The sequence below is a fragment of the Lepidothrix coronata genome, unplaced genomic scaffold (genome assembly GCF_001604755.1).
Source record: "Lepidothrix coronata isolate B3197 unplaced genomic scaffold, Lepidothrix_coronata-1.0 Scaffold40, whole genome shotgun sequence".
NCBI classification, from domain to species: domain Eukaryota; kingdom Metazoa; phylum Chordata; class Aves; order Passeriformes; family Pipridae; genus Lepidothrix; species Lepidothrix coronata.
Window position 1 is genome coordinate 2,475,332 of NW_016690220.1, and position 12,411 is coordinate 2,487,742.

At 40.9% G+C, this 12,411-nt stretch overlaps 1 protein-coding gene across 1 annotated transcript in view; it reads right to left on the minus strand.

Annotated features, from left to right (window-relative positions):
• TMEFF1 (transmembrane protein with EGF like and two follistatin like domains 1) overlaps window positions 1-12,411 on the minus strand; it is a 117,802-nt gene that overhangs the window by 8,904 nt on the left and 96,487 nt on the right. Inside the window, exons 6-7 of the mRNA XM_017813164.1 lie at window positions 4,761-4,909; window positions 3,837-3,902 (exon numbers count right to left, since the gene is read on the minus strand). Coding sequence (XP_017668653.1) covers window positions 3,837-3,902; window positions 4,761-4,909 — 215 coding nt within the window. The remainder of the gene's footprint in view (window positions 1-3,836; window positions 3,903-4,760; window positions 4,910-12,411) is intronic.

A 12,411-nucleotide genomic window follows, 5' to 3' on the forward strand; every position in this document is an offset into this window, starting at 1 on the left:
AAAAAAAAAAAAAAAAAAAAGGCATGCTATTGTGTTAAGGTTTTTCCTGACCATTTCTGGAATGTTTCTTAATTTGTTTCAGGACAAAAAAAATCCCAACCATCTATTAGAGGTTTTAGATATAAGGAAGTCTGTTGATCCAAGCTATGTTTCGAAGATATGGAAGACTTGATACAAGGGAAGAATGTTGCTTAAAACTGACAAGATGTCCACTAATGCCCTGATGGAACAGACTATGTTCTGCCTGTCTAAGAGGAGAACAGTGGTGATGTCTCATCCCAAAACTATCATCTCCCTCCTCCTCCAAGCAGTTAATTACTGTCACATCTGGTCCCAATTAAAGGCTTGTAATAAGCTACAGATAATTATATTAGTCTGTTCATAGAGCTGTGCCATGTCTGGTTTTAATATATGTACTGACACAGAATGTGAGGCCCAGTGAAAGACTGAAAGGTGCATCCTCTGAAAGGTGGCCAGGTAGCCACAGTCACACAGGTCAGAGGTAAAACTTATATTAAGCAAAGAGATGTTGTTAAATGCAGGAGGTCATTCCTAGTGTAAAACAGACATTTACCCTCCTATTGACAGGAATCCGTTTCTAACCTGAGAGACCTGCTAGACTGCTTCAGGACTTCAAAGTGAAAGATTTAACTGGTGTAGGAGCCTTGAAAGCGTGACTGGATATAGGAGTTCAAATACTTCACCAGAAGAATGAGTCACGCATAAAAACTGAAATCCTGATGCTCATCTTGTTACAACAAAACCAGCAAGCCAGCTGAATCTGGGAGGAGAGACCTTTCTGATATAACTTTAGGTAGCCACTTGCACTGTGGGAGGAGACTGTCAGGATTCTAGAGACTAAAAGGCATAATATATTCAGACAACAGAGTTTAACAAAAATAACTTACAGGAATTGAAAGCAAAAGCAAATAGATAGGAATGTGGACTGTTCTCTTATCTTGGAAGAAAAAAATGTCATTCAAAGACGTTCACTTCATGATCTCACTATTTAAAATGACCTGACTACTGCATTAAAAAATTCAACACAGCTTATTTTCATGAAGCATACTCCCTCCATGCACATCATTTGCTGAATGTGAGACTGCACAAGCTATATAATACAAGCTGTATAATTATATACAGTGGTTTTCCCACTAACTAGATTTCAAGAGCAATTTATATGCAATGAATAAAAGGCTGTTACTTCTTTGAAATAGGAACCAAAAAGTGGTGTTTCATTACATCACATAATAAGATGTATATTCCATTTGGTGCCTTTTATACCTTCATAATGTAAGTGAAAATTGACATTAAATCACTCCAACTGGTACATCATATGCAGCGAAAATTTGTAAAAGAGAAAAATATATGAAGCTTTTTGGCACTGAATGACTTTTCAAGAAGAACATAAGGAATTTTGAAAGCCATGGTGAGATGGCTTTACTCAGCGAGGCCATGGGAGTGCAAAACAAGTATAATGACAGAAAAAATCTAAAGACCAGAGCTAACAGAAGAAGATAACCAACCCCTCCCAACAAAACCTGCATTAAGACCAGTGCTGAGGAGAAAGAACAGTGAGTGATTTTCATTAGTGATTCCTTCCTGTGCAGAATGGAAGCACCCATTTGCAGACTGGACTCTATTTTCAGGAAAGTTTGCTGCCTTCCTGGGGCCTGAATTAGGGATGTCACCACAAGACTGAAGAAGTTATTACAACCTTCAGACTACTACCCACTCCTGCTCTTTCATGTGTCTATTGATGTAGCAATGAAAAGTCTGAGGTCAATCAAATGAGATTTCAGAAGCCTTGGGTACAATACTAAAAAAATTTGGGAGCATAATGTTTCATCTCAATCCTCCCAATAATGTGGAGAGACTTGAAAGAAACAGGTGAGCACAGAATATCAATACCTGGCTCTGGGACTAGTGTTTCCACCAAAACTTTGGGATTTTAAATCATGGAAGAGACTGTGAAACACAAGGTATGCTGGGGCCTGATGGGACCTACCTGTCCTGAAGGGTAAAACACCTTCTTGGGCATAAGATGGCGGGACTGATGGAGAGGCCTTTAAACTAGAATTAATGGGGGAATAGGATGCCAATAGAATTGCAGTAGGTAAGACATGGGTTGGCATGGCATCACCTGAGGGTGGCAAGTGCTAGTGGGAACACTTGCACTACTCCTGGGAACACAGAGAGCTCAGGAGTATATCCGAAATGCTTGTACACCAACACACACAGCACGAGAAACAAACAAGGTGAACTGGAAGCATTGGTCAGAGCACTGAGCTATGATATAATTGGTATTTACGTGACTTGGTAAATGAGTCTCGCAATTGGAGTGCTGGGATAGAGGGCTACAGGCTGTTCAGGAGGGACAGGCAGGGCAGAGAAGTTAGAGGTGTCATGCTATATGGAAGGGAAAGATTTGATTGTACAAGCACTTAGGATTAGTGCTCATGTGGTTGAGAGCCTCTGGGTGAGGGTTAGAGGGTTTGAAAACAAGGAGATGTGGTAGTGGATGCCTACTACTGAGTATTCAGCTAGGATGTAAGTTATTCTATAAGCAATTATGAGAAATTTCTGGATTGGTATCCCTTCTCCTTACAGGATATTTTTAACTTCCCTGACATCATCTGGGAACATAATACTGCTGTGGTGAACTGGTCTTGGAAATTCTTGATGTTTGTAGAGATAATAACTTCTTGTCACAGGTACTCAGTCAGCCAAGCCCTCTTAGGTTTGCTATTTGTGAATAGAGGACTCACAGGGGATGTAATCACAGGTGTTTGTCTTGGCCATAGTGATCATGAAATGGTTGAGTTAAATGGTTGAGTTTTCAGCATAACGAGAAAAAAGGACAGCAGGGTTGCTACCCTGGAGCTCAGGACAAAAAACTTTAAGCTATTCATAGGACTATTTAGCCAAGTACCCTGGCAATCTGCTTTTGAGGACTTAGGGCTCCACGAGTGCTGGTCAATTTTTAAGAAGCACCATTTAGAAGCACAGGAGCAGACAATTCCATTGTGTTATAAGTCAAGCAACTGGGGCAGAAGACCAGCTTGAGTGAACAGGGAATTCTTTGTGAAGCTCAAGAGGGAAGAGAATTTGTATGATCACTGGAAGTGAGATCAGGTCTTCACAGGAAGAGTACAGAGCTGTGGTTCGTATATGCAGGGACAAAACACAAAAGGCCAAAGCTCATTTAGAGTTGAATCTGGCCAGTGTTGTGTAAGATAGCAAGAAGGGCTCTTTAAAGTGTGTTAATAGCGAGAGGAGGTCTAAAGAAAGCATTGGACTGATACTTGATGTGACTAATAGCAATGAAGAAAAAGCTGAGACATTAAAGGTTATGAAAGGTAAGGTAAGGTTCATATAGGTGAAACATTTTCAACCAATGTGATTTAATGTGTATTAGTTTACTGAAAATATTTTAAAACAACCTAACAAATACAGAATCATCCATTTTTTTTTCAGAAGTTAACTGAAGAGATGGGCTCATGGGAGGGAGGTTTGTGTTATGTTATTTCATCAGGAATGTCACAGCTTGGTGTCTTCCAGTAAAGTCATTCTCACAGCACTTGGAGGGAGTCTAATCCTGTGGCCACTGTACAGGGTGGTAAGCAGTTGGTCATCTTAGAGGAATATAGCAGGTAAAACTTACAAATCATGCACATCTTTTTGCCAGCCTTGCAACATGCTGTAAGAAAGAAGCTGTTCACAGGTCTGTCTCAGTTACAGAAATCAAAGCTGTAAGGCAGACAAGAAGAGACTAGCATGCTCTGTTCTCTCATCTTGTGAAGCCATAACCAAATAGCACAAAGTTTGCACAGTACCTTTCACTTCTGGCCGATACTGCATGCCATCATCTTTCTTTCCAACTGCATTTGTGTCATCTGTTTCTAGGTGATAAACACATGCATGGTTAGCTATTAGGAAAGGCTGTTTTCCAGACCACTACATGTACGTCATTGAGAAGCCAGAATAATATTCAAAGAATTATTTTAAATTGCAGTAAAACTGGACACATTCCCACATTGTTCCTCCCATATAACCAGCTTGGTCAGTAACCCTGGTGTCCAGACCAACACAAGCTGTAGGTTTTGAACTAAAAACTTTTCTGCAGTATGGACCTAGGTTATTTTGGTGACAGTCTGTTTTGGTGCTGGAACGGTCCAAGTTACAGATCTAGATGTAACTGGCCAAGAGATAGCGGAAAGCTGTTATTCCCAAGAGAAAGTCCTAAATGCAAGCCCCCAAAACCGAAGAGTCACGTACATGATTAGCTACAAGGCAGTAGACAGAGGGTTTCAGTGGACCATTCCAGCACTGGAAAAGGAAATCATAGAATCACTTAGGTGGGAAAAGACCCTTAAGATTAATTGATCAATATTTGTGCAATTGGGACCCAACTCGATTCACCTTGGAAGCACATTGTACAACCCACAGCAGCAAGAGGGAACATTTCCCACACACCCATATTCCTTTTGCTTTCCTACTTCTTACCATGCCCTTGTGTAAGAACTGTTGGATAATGGCTTAGATTTTCCTAAGAGCTTTTCCTGTCTTTCCAGGTAACATCAGCCAAAGGTCATGTAAACACAGCACACATGTATGTAGTGTGGGAAACTCAAAACTACAGGTGGGCAGTTCATGGATAAGTGGATCAGTGACTCCTGATCAAAAATGTAAAAGGGAAAGCTCTAGCAAGCCCACCTATGTCAGAATTTACATTTCCAGAAAAACAAAATTAAGCCTACCTGAGCAGTGTCCGAGATGCCTGATGTCAATCTGCTCTTGCCTCAGACATGACGCTTCTCTAACAAAGCATGGATTGTTATAGGAACTTCCATCAGAAGCACATACAGGATTAAAACTGTATCCACTGCAGTCTATATTACATACACACCTGTTAATTGAAACATATGATAAAATAAAATTGACATCCAGCAAACAAAAATTAAGTCATGTTGAGTCCTGAGTAAATAGTAGCTCATACATCAATGCCAGGAGAGAAGAGTGTGCAGCATGAGGATGCTGAAGAAGTCATTGATGTCTCAGGCTTCCAAGCAGAATGTACAAAATTATGAAGAGTGTGCTTCTTAATAATGTAATAATGTTTCTTGTAGTTTTACTATCATATCAATCTCATGGAATACAGACAAAAATTGATAACATTGCTAGGAAGATTTGCTACATTAATACATGGTTTTCTTGTGTGAAAAAAAACCCAGAAGAATATTCTGCTTTTTTGGGGAGTGTCAGGATTCTTGAGAGAGAAAACAAAAAGGACTCCCATTTCTGTCAGGCAGTAAAAGGAGTTCTATTTCAGAGGCTGTAGAGACTCAATATGCTTGGTTAATTGTGTCATTTCAGCAAGACATTCATTCATACCTTTGAAAGTTAACAATGGGTCTATTATGATGTATTTAAAACAGGATTATACAATCTGAATTATTCCACATTGCATCCATTGACACTTTGGTTGTTTTGAACAAAGAATTTTCCACGTAATTTGCAACTAGGGATTGTAAAATGAAAATTGGAAAAATTAAAGACCTAGCATGTAGCTGGTTCCTAACTACACAAATGTAGGACAGCCAAAGACTCTGACAGGGCTATTACTTAGATGGTAGATAGCTTTGTAGCCCCAACAAGAAGTCCTGAAATTTTACAAGTGAATGGCACAGGAAAACTTTCCAGCACCACACCCTTGTTTATTTTAGTCAATATTCTACTTTCTAACTGAACTTCTATTTTTAAATGAAAGCTTCTGTAGATGTTTCACATTGCTCTGCAATCTCCTTTCCACCTCTGGGCTGCAAAAAATAAGGAGTGTGGCTGCAAAATAAGGGGGAGGACAACGTGGGCACCACGTCCAGCTCTCAGTCCAGCTCCTCCTGATGTTGTGAGTGTGAGAAGAGCCACTCTGCATCACCTGAGAAGGTGGCAGTGGGCACAAGGTCCTCTCCTTGCCAGAAAGCTCTACACAGAGGGTACGTGGTCTGCCTGTCAGGAGCTGCCACAAGCTTCACCTTGATTTACTCTTGTAAGTCACAGCAAGGGGAAAAATGTGCAAGCTATCAACTTGTTAGTTTTTTTTGTTGTTTTTTTTCCCACTGTTCCAGATAAAATTAAACTATTAGACAGATGTATGTATGCCTCAAGCCAGTAACGACTCTTGCAGCAGAACCCAATTCCATGCTGCAGAAACACTGAAGATGGCCAGGATACTTTTCCCTCTTCCTCTTTTCCCAAGAGCACCTTTTGTTGTTTAATTTAAATACGCTAATTTTGCCAGTAATATTTCATGCCTGTGAACTTCAGATTGTTGTTATACAAAAGAACATCTCTAGTGCAAACAGGGTTTTACGTGCACCTATTGAGAGAGAAAAACTGCCTCAATAATGAGTCTCTACACATCTTAGGAACATACCTCCAAGTATTAATGAAGCCTTTAAATATCAATATGATGAACATATGATAATTGTTCTTATTAGAAGTGGTAATGGTTGTAAACCTTAGAACCAGGATGGAAATACTATTTTGTTTACAATGTATGTTTACATTTTCCCAGATGATTTTAAGACTACTAGGGGGTTTATTAGGATTTACTAAAATACAAAAAATAGACTCATGGCTTAGCAGTTGTGCATGTTTATTGACACAAACTAGCAGAGAGCTAGTCCTAATTTGTATGACACTGGCTATGTGCTTACAGATACCCTCACTCAGCCTCAGCACTCCGGCAGCATCACTGCCTGTGAGCACCCATTCTTGTCACATCTGAGCACATTTGCATATGTATCTCCAGACTAGTTCCATCTGTATTTCTATGACCAAACAGATCTAAATCTGTCTGTAGTCACCATCCTAGGTCTATAGCATCCTACTTATGGTTGGGTTTTGTCATTCCTGGTGACAAATAAGGTGTGTTTTGAAAATATTTTTTTCTTCCTCACGGCGACATCACAGGCTAGGTTGAAACGGTTTGGAAACTGCTTAAGTTTCCAAGCTTTGCTGAGTTTAGATTTAACATCTAATGTTAAATGCTTACTTTCTTACAACTGCAAAGTGCTTGTTTTAGGAGTAGTTGTGAATTTCTGACCCTGGTTTTCTGATAAACACTCTCAGTCTTAGCTCTAACCATCTCTTTAATGTACAAAAATTTCAAATTATCTGCCTGGTGCCATTAGCTACTTCTTCACCTGCCACCGTAATGCCAAATGGTACATCCAGCCTTCCCCAGGTCATTTAGTTACTGGTTACTTGACAGAACTGCCTTACATGCAAAAGCAGGTGGTTCAGGTACACTGTGGGGTAATGAAGAGTTGAACTGGACTGATGTACTTTAAAAAAACTGAAACTATTATTCCAACATAAAACCCTGAAGCCTTTCAGAGGGCTGAAAGGGAACGAGTCAAGGTGAGGACATGTCCTGGGCGCAATACTCTGAAGGAAGAAGGACCTGCACAGATGCTGTAGGATGGCAGACAGGGAGCCAGTAGCACATGTTAGAAACCTGCACTTCTCAGAGGTCTGTGCAGGGTGCAATGAAGTTGTCCTTGCTCGTAGACAGTTTCCACAAGATCAAACATACAGTCAGGACTGCAGGAAGTGTCAAACTTGAGATGGGAGCAGTGACATATGGGGAGTGCTGCTCTTGACAGAAAACATGAAAAGAATGTTGTTTTTAACTGCTCAGTGTTTGTGAAGGAAGGTAAAACCGTGGGAGAGCAAGTTGCTGCTCTGATGCTGCACATCAAACACATTGAAACTGGAGCCTGAGTTCCTGTGAGAGGACAGGACCACCACAGACTGAAGCAAAACAGCACTCAGGAAAGTACTGCAAGATCCACAAACAAACCTGCTATGAAATACTGAAAATATGTTACATCTGAAGTCAGAGAGCTACAGAGGGCAGACAATAGCTTGATCCTGAGACGACAGAAAATCCAACAGTCTGAGGGGAGTCAACTCCCCCCATTAGCCAGTTTGAGAGCTAAAGCCAAGCAGACATTGAAGCTCAAGGCTACCAAGAGCCCACAGCATTGAACCATCTCACAGACCATAAAAACAGCACACAAAGTATGTGAGAAGACATGGCAGACAGTGTTAATGAGCTAAAAGTGGGGTCTTAAAGGGTCTGTCTTATCAGAGGCTTTGGCAGGCAGGAGAACCTGTGTGAGGCACCATGGACTGTGGGCCTTGTTTTTCTTCACAGTTAAGACTGAATCTGAACACAGAATTGCTGTCTCATATTGTAATCCGTTCCCTGAAAGGTCTCTTTTAGGGTGAGGAGAGAGCATGAAGAGAGCAGAGGAAAATGCAGAGAGGAAAATGCTCATGAAAGGAGGGCAGGAAAAACCTGAGAAAGTGAAGAGGGAGCAGAGATATGTGGAACGAGCACATGAAAGGCACTCAGGAAGAGAGAGAGTAGACCTTAACTGTAAAATTCCTAATATCCCACCTTCTAAGCACCAATTCTCACTTCTGCCTTAGCTCCCACCAGCATAGGTCCACGTACTTCGGTCCATGACAGTAGTGCCACATGCAGCTTGCTGAGCTTGGCTGTGCAGCTACGGACACTTTCCAGTATGACTTGGGCTGAAGGACTGATGAATGGCAGCCCAGCTGTGAGGCTGAACTCCTCTGGCCACCAGCCTGCAACGGGCATTAACTTGAAAACTGGGTTTCAGGGGCAAAGGGAGGCAAAGGTTTTGATTGTATTTCTAAATTCATATATCCAGCTTAAAAATATTATGCTATACAGTTAGACATATGGCTAAAAATAGTAAAAAAATAAAAATAGAATAGTACCCATCACACAACAGTAGTTATAATAACATAAAACTACTCTGATATTGAATCTTAATTTCTTCTGTGAGAAATTATCTACCTAGAACCTCTGAAATACTGCTATTTTGACACCTCAGTATATTTTCACAAATGCTAAAGGCTGGCCTGAGTTTGGATGGCTGACACAATCCAATGAGAAAACTGCACGTGATGATGTCAGTCATAAACAACTGCAGAACAAGATCTTGTATTTAAACTTGTAGTGTGGAAAGCATAAGGTTCAAACCCAGGTCTGTTACTTCCGTGCTGGAAGCAGACCAGGAAGGTGCATATGGAATAATCACAGCTTAGGTGAGCAGCCAGCCTGATTCCTGGGGTTGCACGTGGGAAGTCTCCTGGGTAGGCAGTGCAGAAGCTTCAAACCTGTCTCTCAGGCAAACAGTGCTCTGACAGGTATGTTTATTCCTTAGGAGTGACGCCACAAGGGAATGAGGATCTTAGGAAAGAAAACCTGGAATCATGCATATTTTCACAAAAAGAAAAGTAATTCCTTTGAAATCTTGCAAACAAAAATGCCACAGTACCTTTAAACATAGAATCATTAATGTTAGAAAAGATCATCCAGTTCAACCATCAACCCAGCACCACCATCATGTTCACCATTAAGCCATGTCCTCAATTGCCACATCCACATATTTTTTTGAACACTTCGAGGGATGGTGACTCCACTACTTCCTTAGAAAATTTGTTCCAATGCTTTACAACCCTTTCAGTGAAAAAATAGTTACCTATTATCTAATCTAAACCTCCCCTGGTACAACTTGAGGCCATTTCCTCTGGTCCTGTCACTTGCTACCTGGGAGAAGAGGCTGACCCTCCACCTGACTACAATCTCCTTTCAGGTAGTTGTAGAGAGCAATAACACCTCCCCTGAGCTTCCCTTTCTCCAGGCTAAACAACCTCAGCTCCCTCAGCTGATCCTCATCAGACTTGTGCTCCAGACCCTTCACCAGCCCTGTTTTCCCTCTCAGGACACACAGCACCACAATGTCTTTCTTACAGTGAGGGGCACAAAACTGAGCACAGGATTTGAGGTGTGGCATTGTCAGTGCTGAGTACAGAGGGGCTGTTGGCCACGCTACTCCTGATACAAGCCAGGATGCCATTGGCCTTCTTGGTCACCTGGGCACTCTGCTGGCTCATGTTCAGCCAGCTGTCAGCCAACATCCTCAGGTCCTTTTCTGCCAGGCAGATCGTAGTATCTTCCATCCTAGTAGTATCATACTACCTTTCTCCTAGATATCAATTATTTATTACTGCTATTTGGTGTACCTTCCAGGAACAACTGCCTGAAGTCCAGCAGTGGTGCAAGCATAAATTGTTATGTGAAGCTGATCTTCAGCTGCTAAAATTGAGGATAAGCAAAGTCTGCATAAAAAACCCAACCAAAACACTCAAAACCCTACAATAAAAAGCTTCTCTGTTCTCCCAGTTGCTCTTTCAAAGTGCCAGTCTTCCCTCAGGCTTCCCAGAGGTGTTGCCTCATTGGGTAAAGCAATCATCACATCTCAATACAAGTCAAGAGTATGGCAAAATCTTAGCCCTACTACTGATGCTGGGTGTTTTGCCACCTTTGTTTGGAGCTGAGTGAGGACTCCACAGCTTGAGCTCCACTGCCGCTCTGCTGTTGGCTTTTGCATATGTTTGACAAACATGATCCTGCTTAGTCCTCCATGAAAATAAAGAAAAACTACCAACTGGTGCCTTCAGCATGATGTGTGGCTTTTAAGCACAATCTTCAGAAGAAAAGAGTCACTTAATGAAAAGTCACTTAACAGAATTGTGTACTAAGGACATCTTGAATGTGCTTGATGAGTCCTTCAAATTTTTGCCTAAAAGCCACACTGGAATAAAAGGAATGAGAGAACTATGAGAGGTGTTTTTCACTATAACCTTCCTATTGGTTTTAACTAAAAGGATTAAAACAGGGAGCTAATTCTTAAAGTTGGCGTCTTGCTGAAAGGGGTTGCTACTTAGTGTCCTCAACAGACCTTTTCTCTCACTTAGCCCAGGAATGTCAACAGGATGTATTCAGATGCTTTCTTGATGTACTAGGGTATACAGAAAAAAACCCTTAACTTTGGCACCTGCCATGAGAGAGCTGACACCCTAAGAAAAAAGGCAGCAGCTTGCTGTGAAAATGTGCTTTTTTAAGTTGCATGCGTATCACTCATTAACACCATTAGTTAAACAGAAAAGCATTTGAATGTCAGGAAAGTACAAAGTGATATAATTAAACCACACAAATTTTTAGATGGTTTTAATAAATAAGAAATGAAGATGTACAACTCATTTTTTAGAGGCTTCTAGGTGTAACAAAGAAAACGTGCTTAGTAAAATGACAAGCTCAGGCTGTAAGAGCACTTGCTGCTATCAGTAAATTAATTAGATCCCCAGAGAACAGAACACATTTCAAGGCTCCCTTTTGTTTTCAGGCTTCAAGGTGTACGTGGTCTGTTGGAAGTTCTATGTGCTTAAAAACCATGGTATGTTCAAAGAAAAGAGAGGGGAAAAAAAGGAAAGGAAAGCATTACAGATTTGTGGGGCAGGCTTGGCTACTGGGGAAGACTGCCAGTTCCAACCAACAGATCAGGCTACTGCATTTGTGCCCATCTAGGGTTTGCTCACAAATGTATTTTTCTGGCCTGACCTCACAGGGAGTCCTGCTTGCTATCCCTTCCCAGTAGCTGACAGTAACAGTGAGCTTTCTCAGGTACTTACCGATTTATTGGCACATCTGCTTACAAATGTAAAATGGAAAAACTAGAGTAAAAGAAAGAAACCATGTGAAATGCACACAGATGGATAAGGATATGCTTGATGGAATAAATTTAGGTGAATTGAAATATCAGGAGTGTTGCAATTGCAGTTAGGAATATAACCATGCCAAATGAAGGATTACCTTTCATTTGATGTTTCTTCCCTTGTGTGCAATTGCTCTCAGATGAAACGTGAACTAAGAAAATCTGGATTTCAAAGTGATTTTTCTACCTATTTGACTAGAGTTGAATCTTCATTAGGTTTTTGGTGTGCTTCCTAAAATCCCGTTATAGCACAAAAGAAGTAGAATTCAATTCTACAAGCTTCTCTGTGCCCTGCTTGAACACTGTCAGTTTTTACTTCTGCCCATCAATGCAGAACACGCTTTGAATACCATAAGCTTCAGCTACTTTCCAGACATCCCTACATTCCCATTTTTAATTTCGTGGCATGGCTCTTTCTGACCACTGTAGAAATTTAGTCCTTACCTGCAGTGAGCTTCTCGCAGCATACATGGTGAACTGATGTTTCCTCTCTCAAGAGTGACCTAACCCTCCCCCCACCTTCAAACAACAGGAACCTTCAAAGACTTGGCACACACTGCTGCAAAGATCACTAAAAATATACATTAAAAAAACAGACCTGGATTATTATCCATCTAGGATCTATTCAATTTCTTAATAGTCGGCATAATGAAAAGAACATTTTGCTATTTCTCTCATATGAGAATATCCTGTAGCCCATTTTTTCATAATTCAGTAATTCCACAACACAATCTTAAATCCCTTGTTT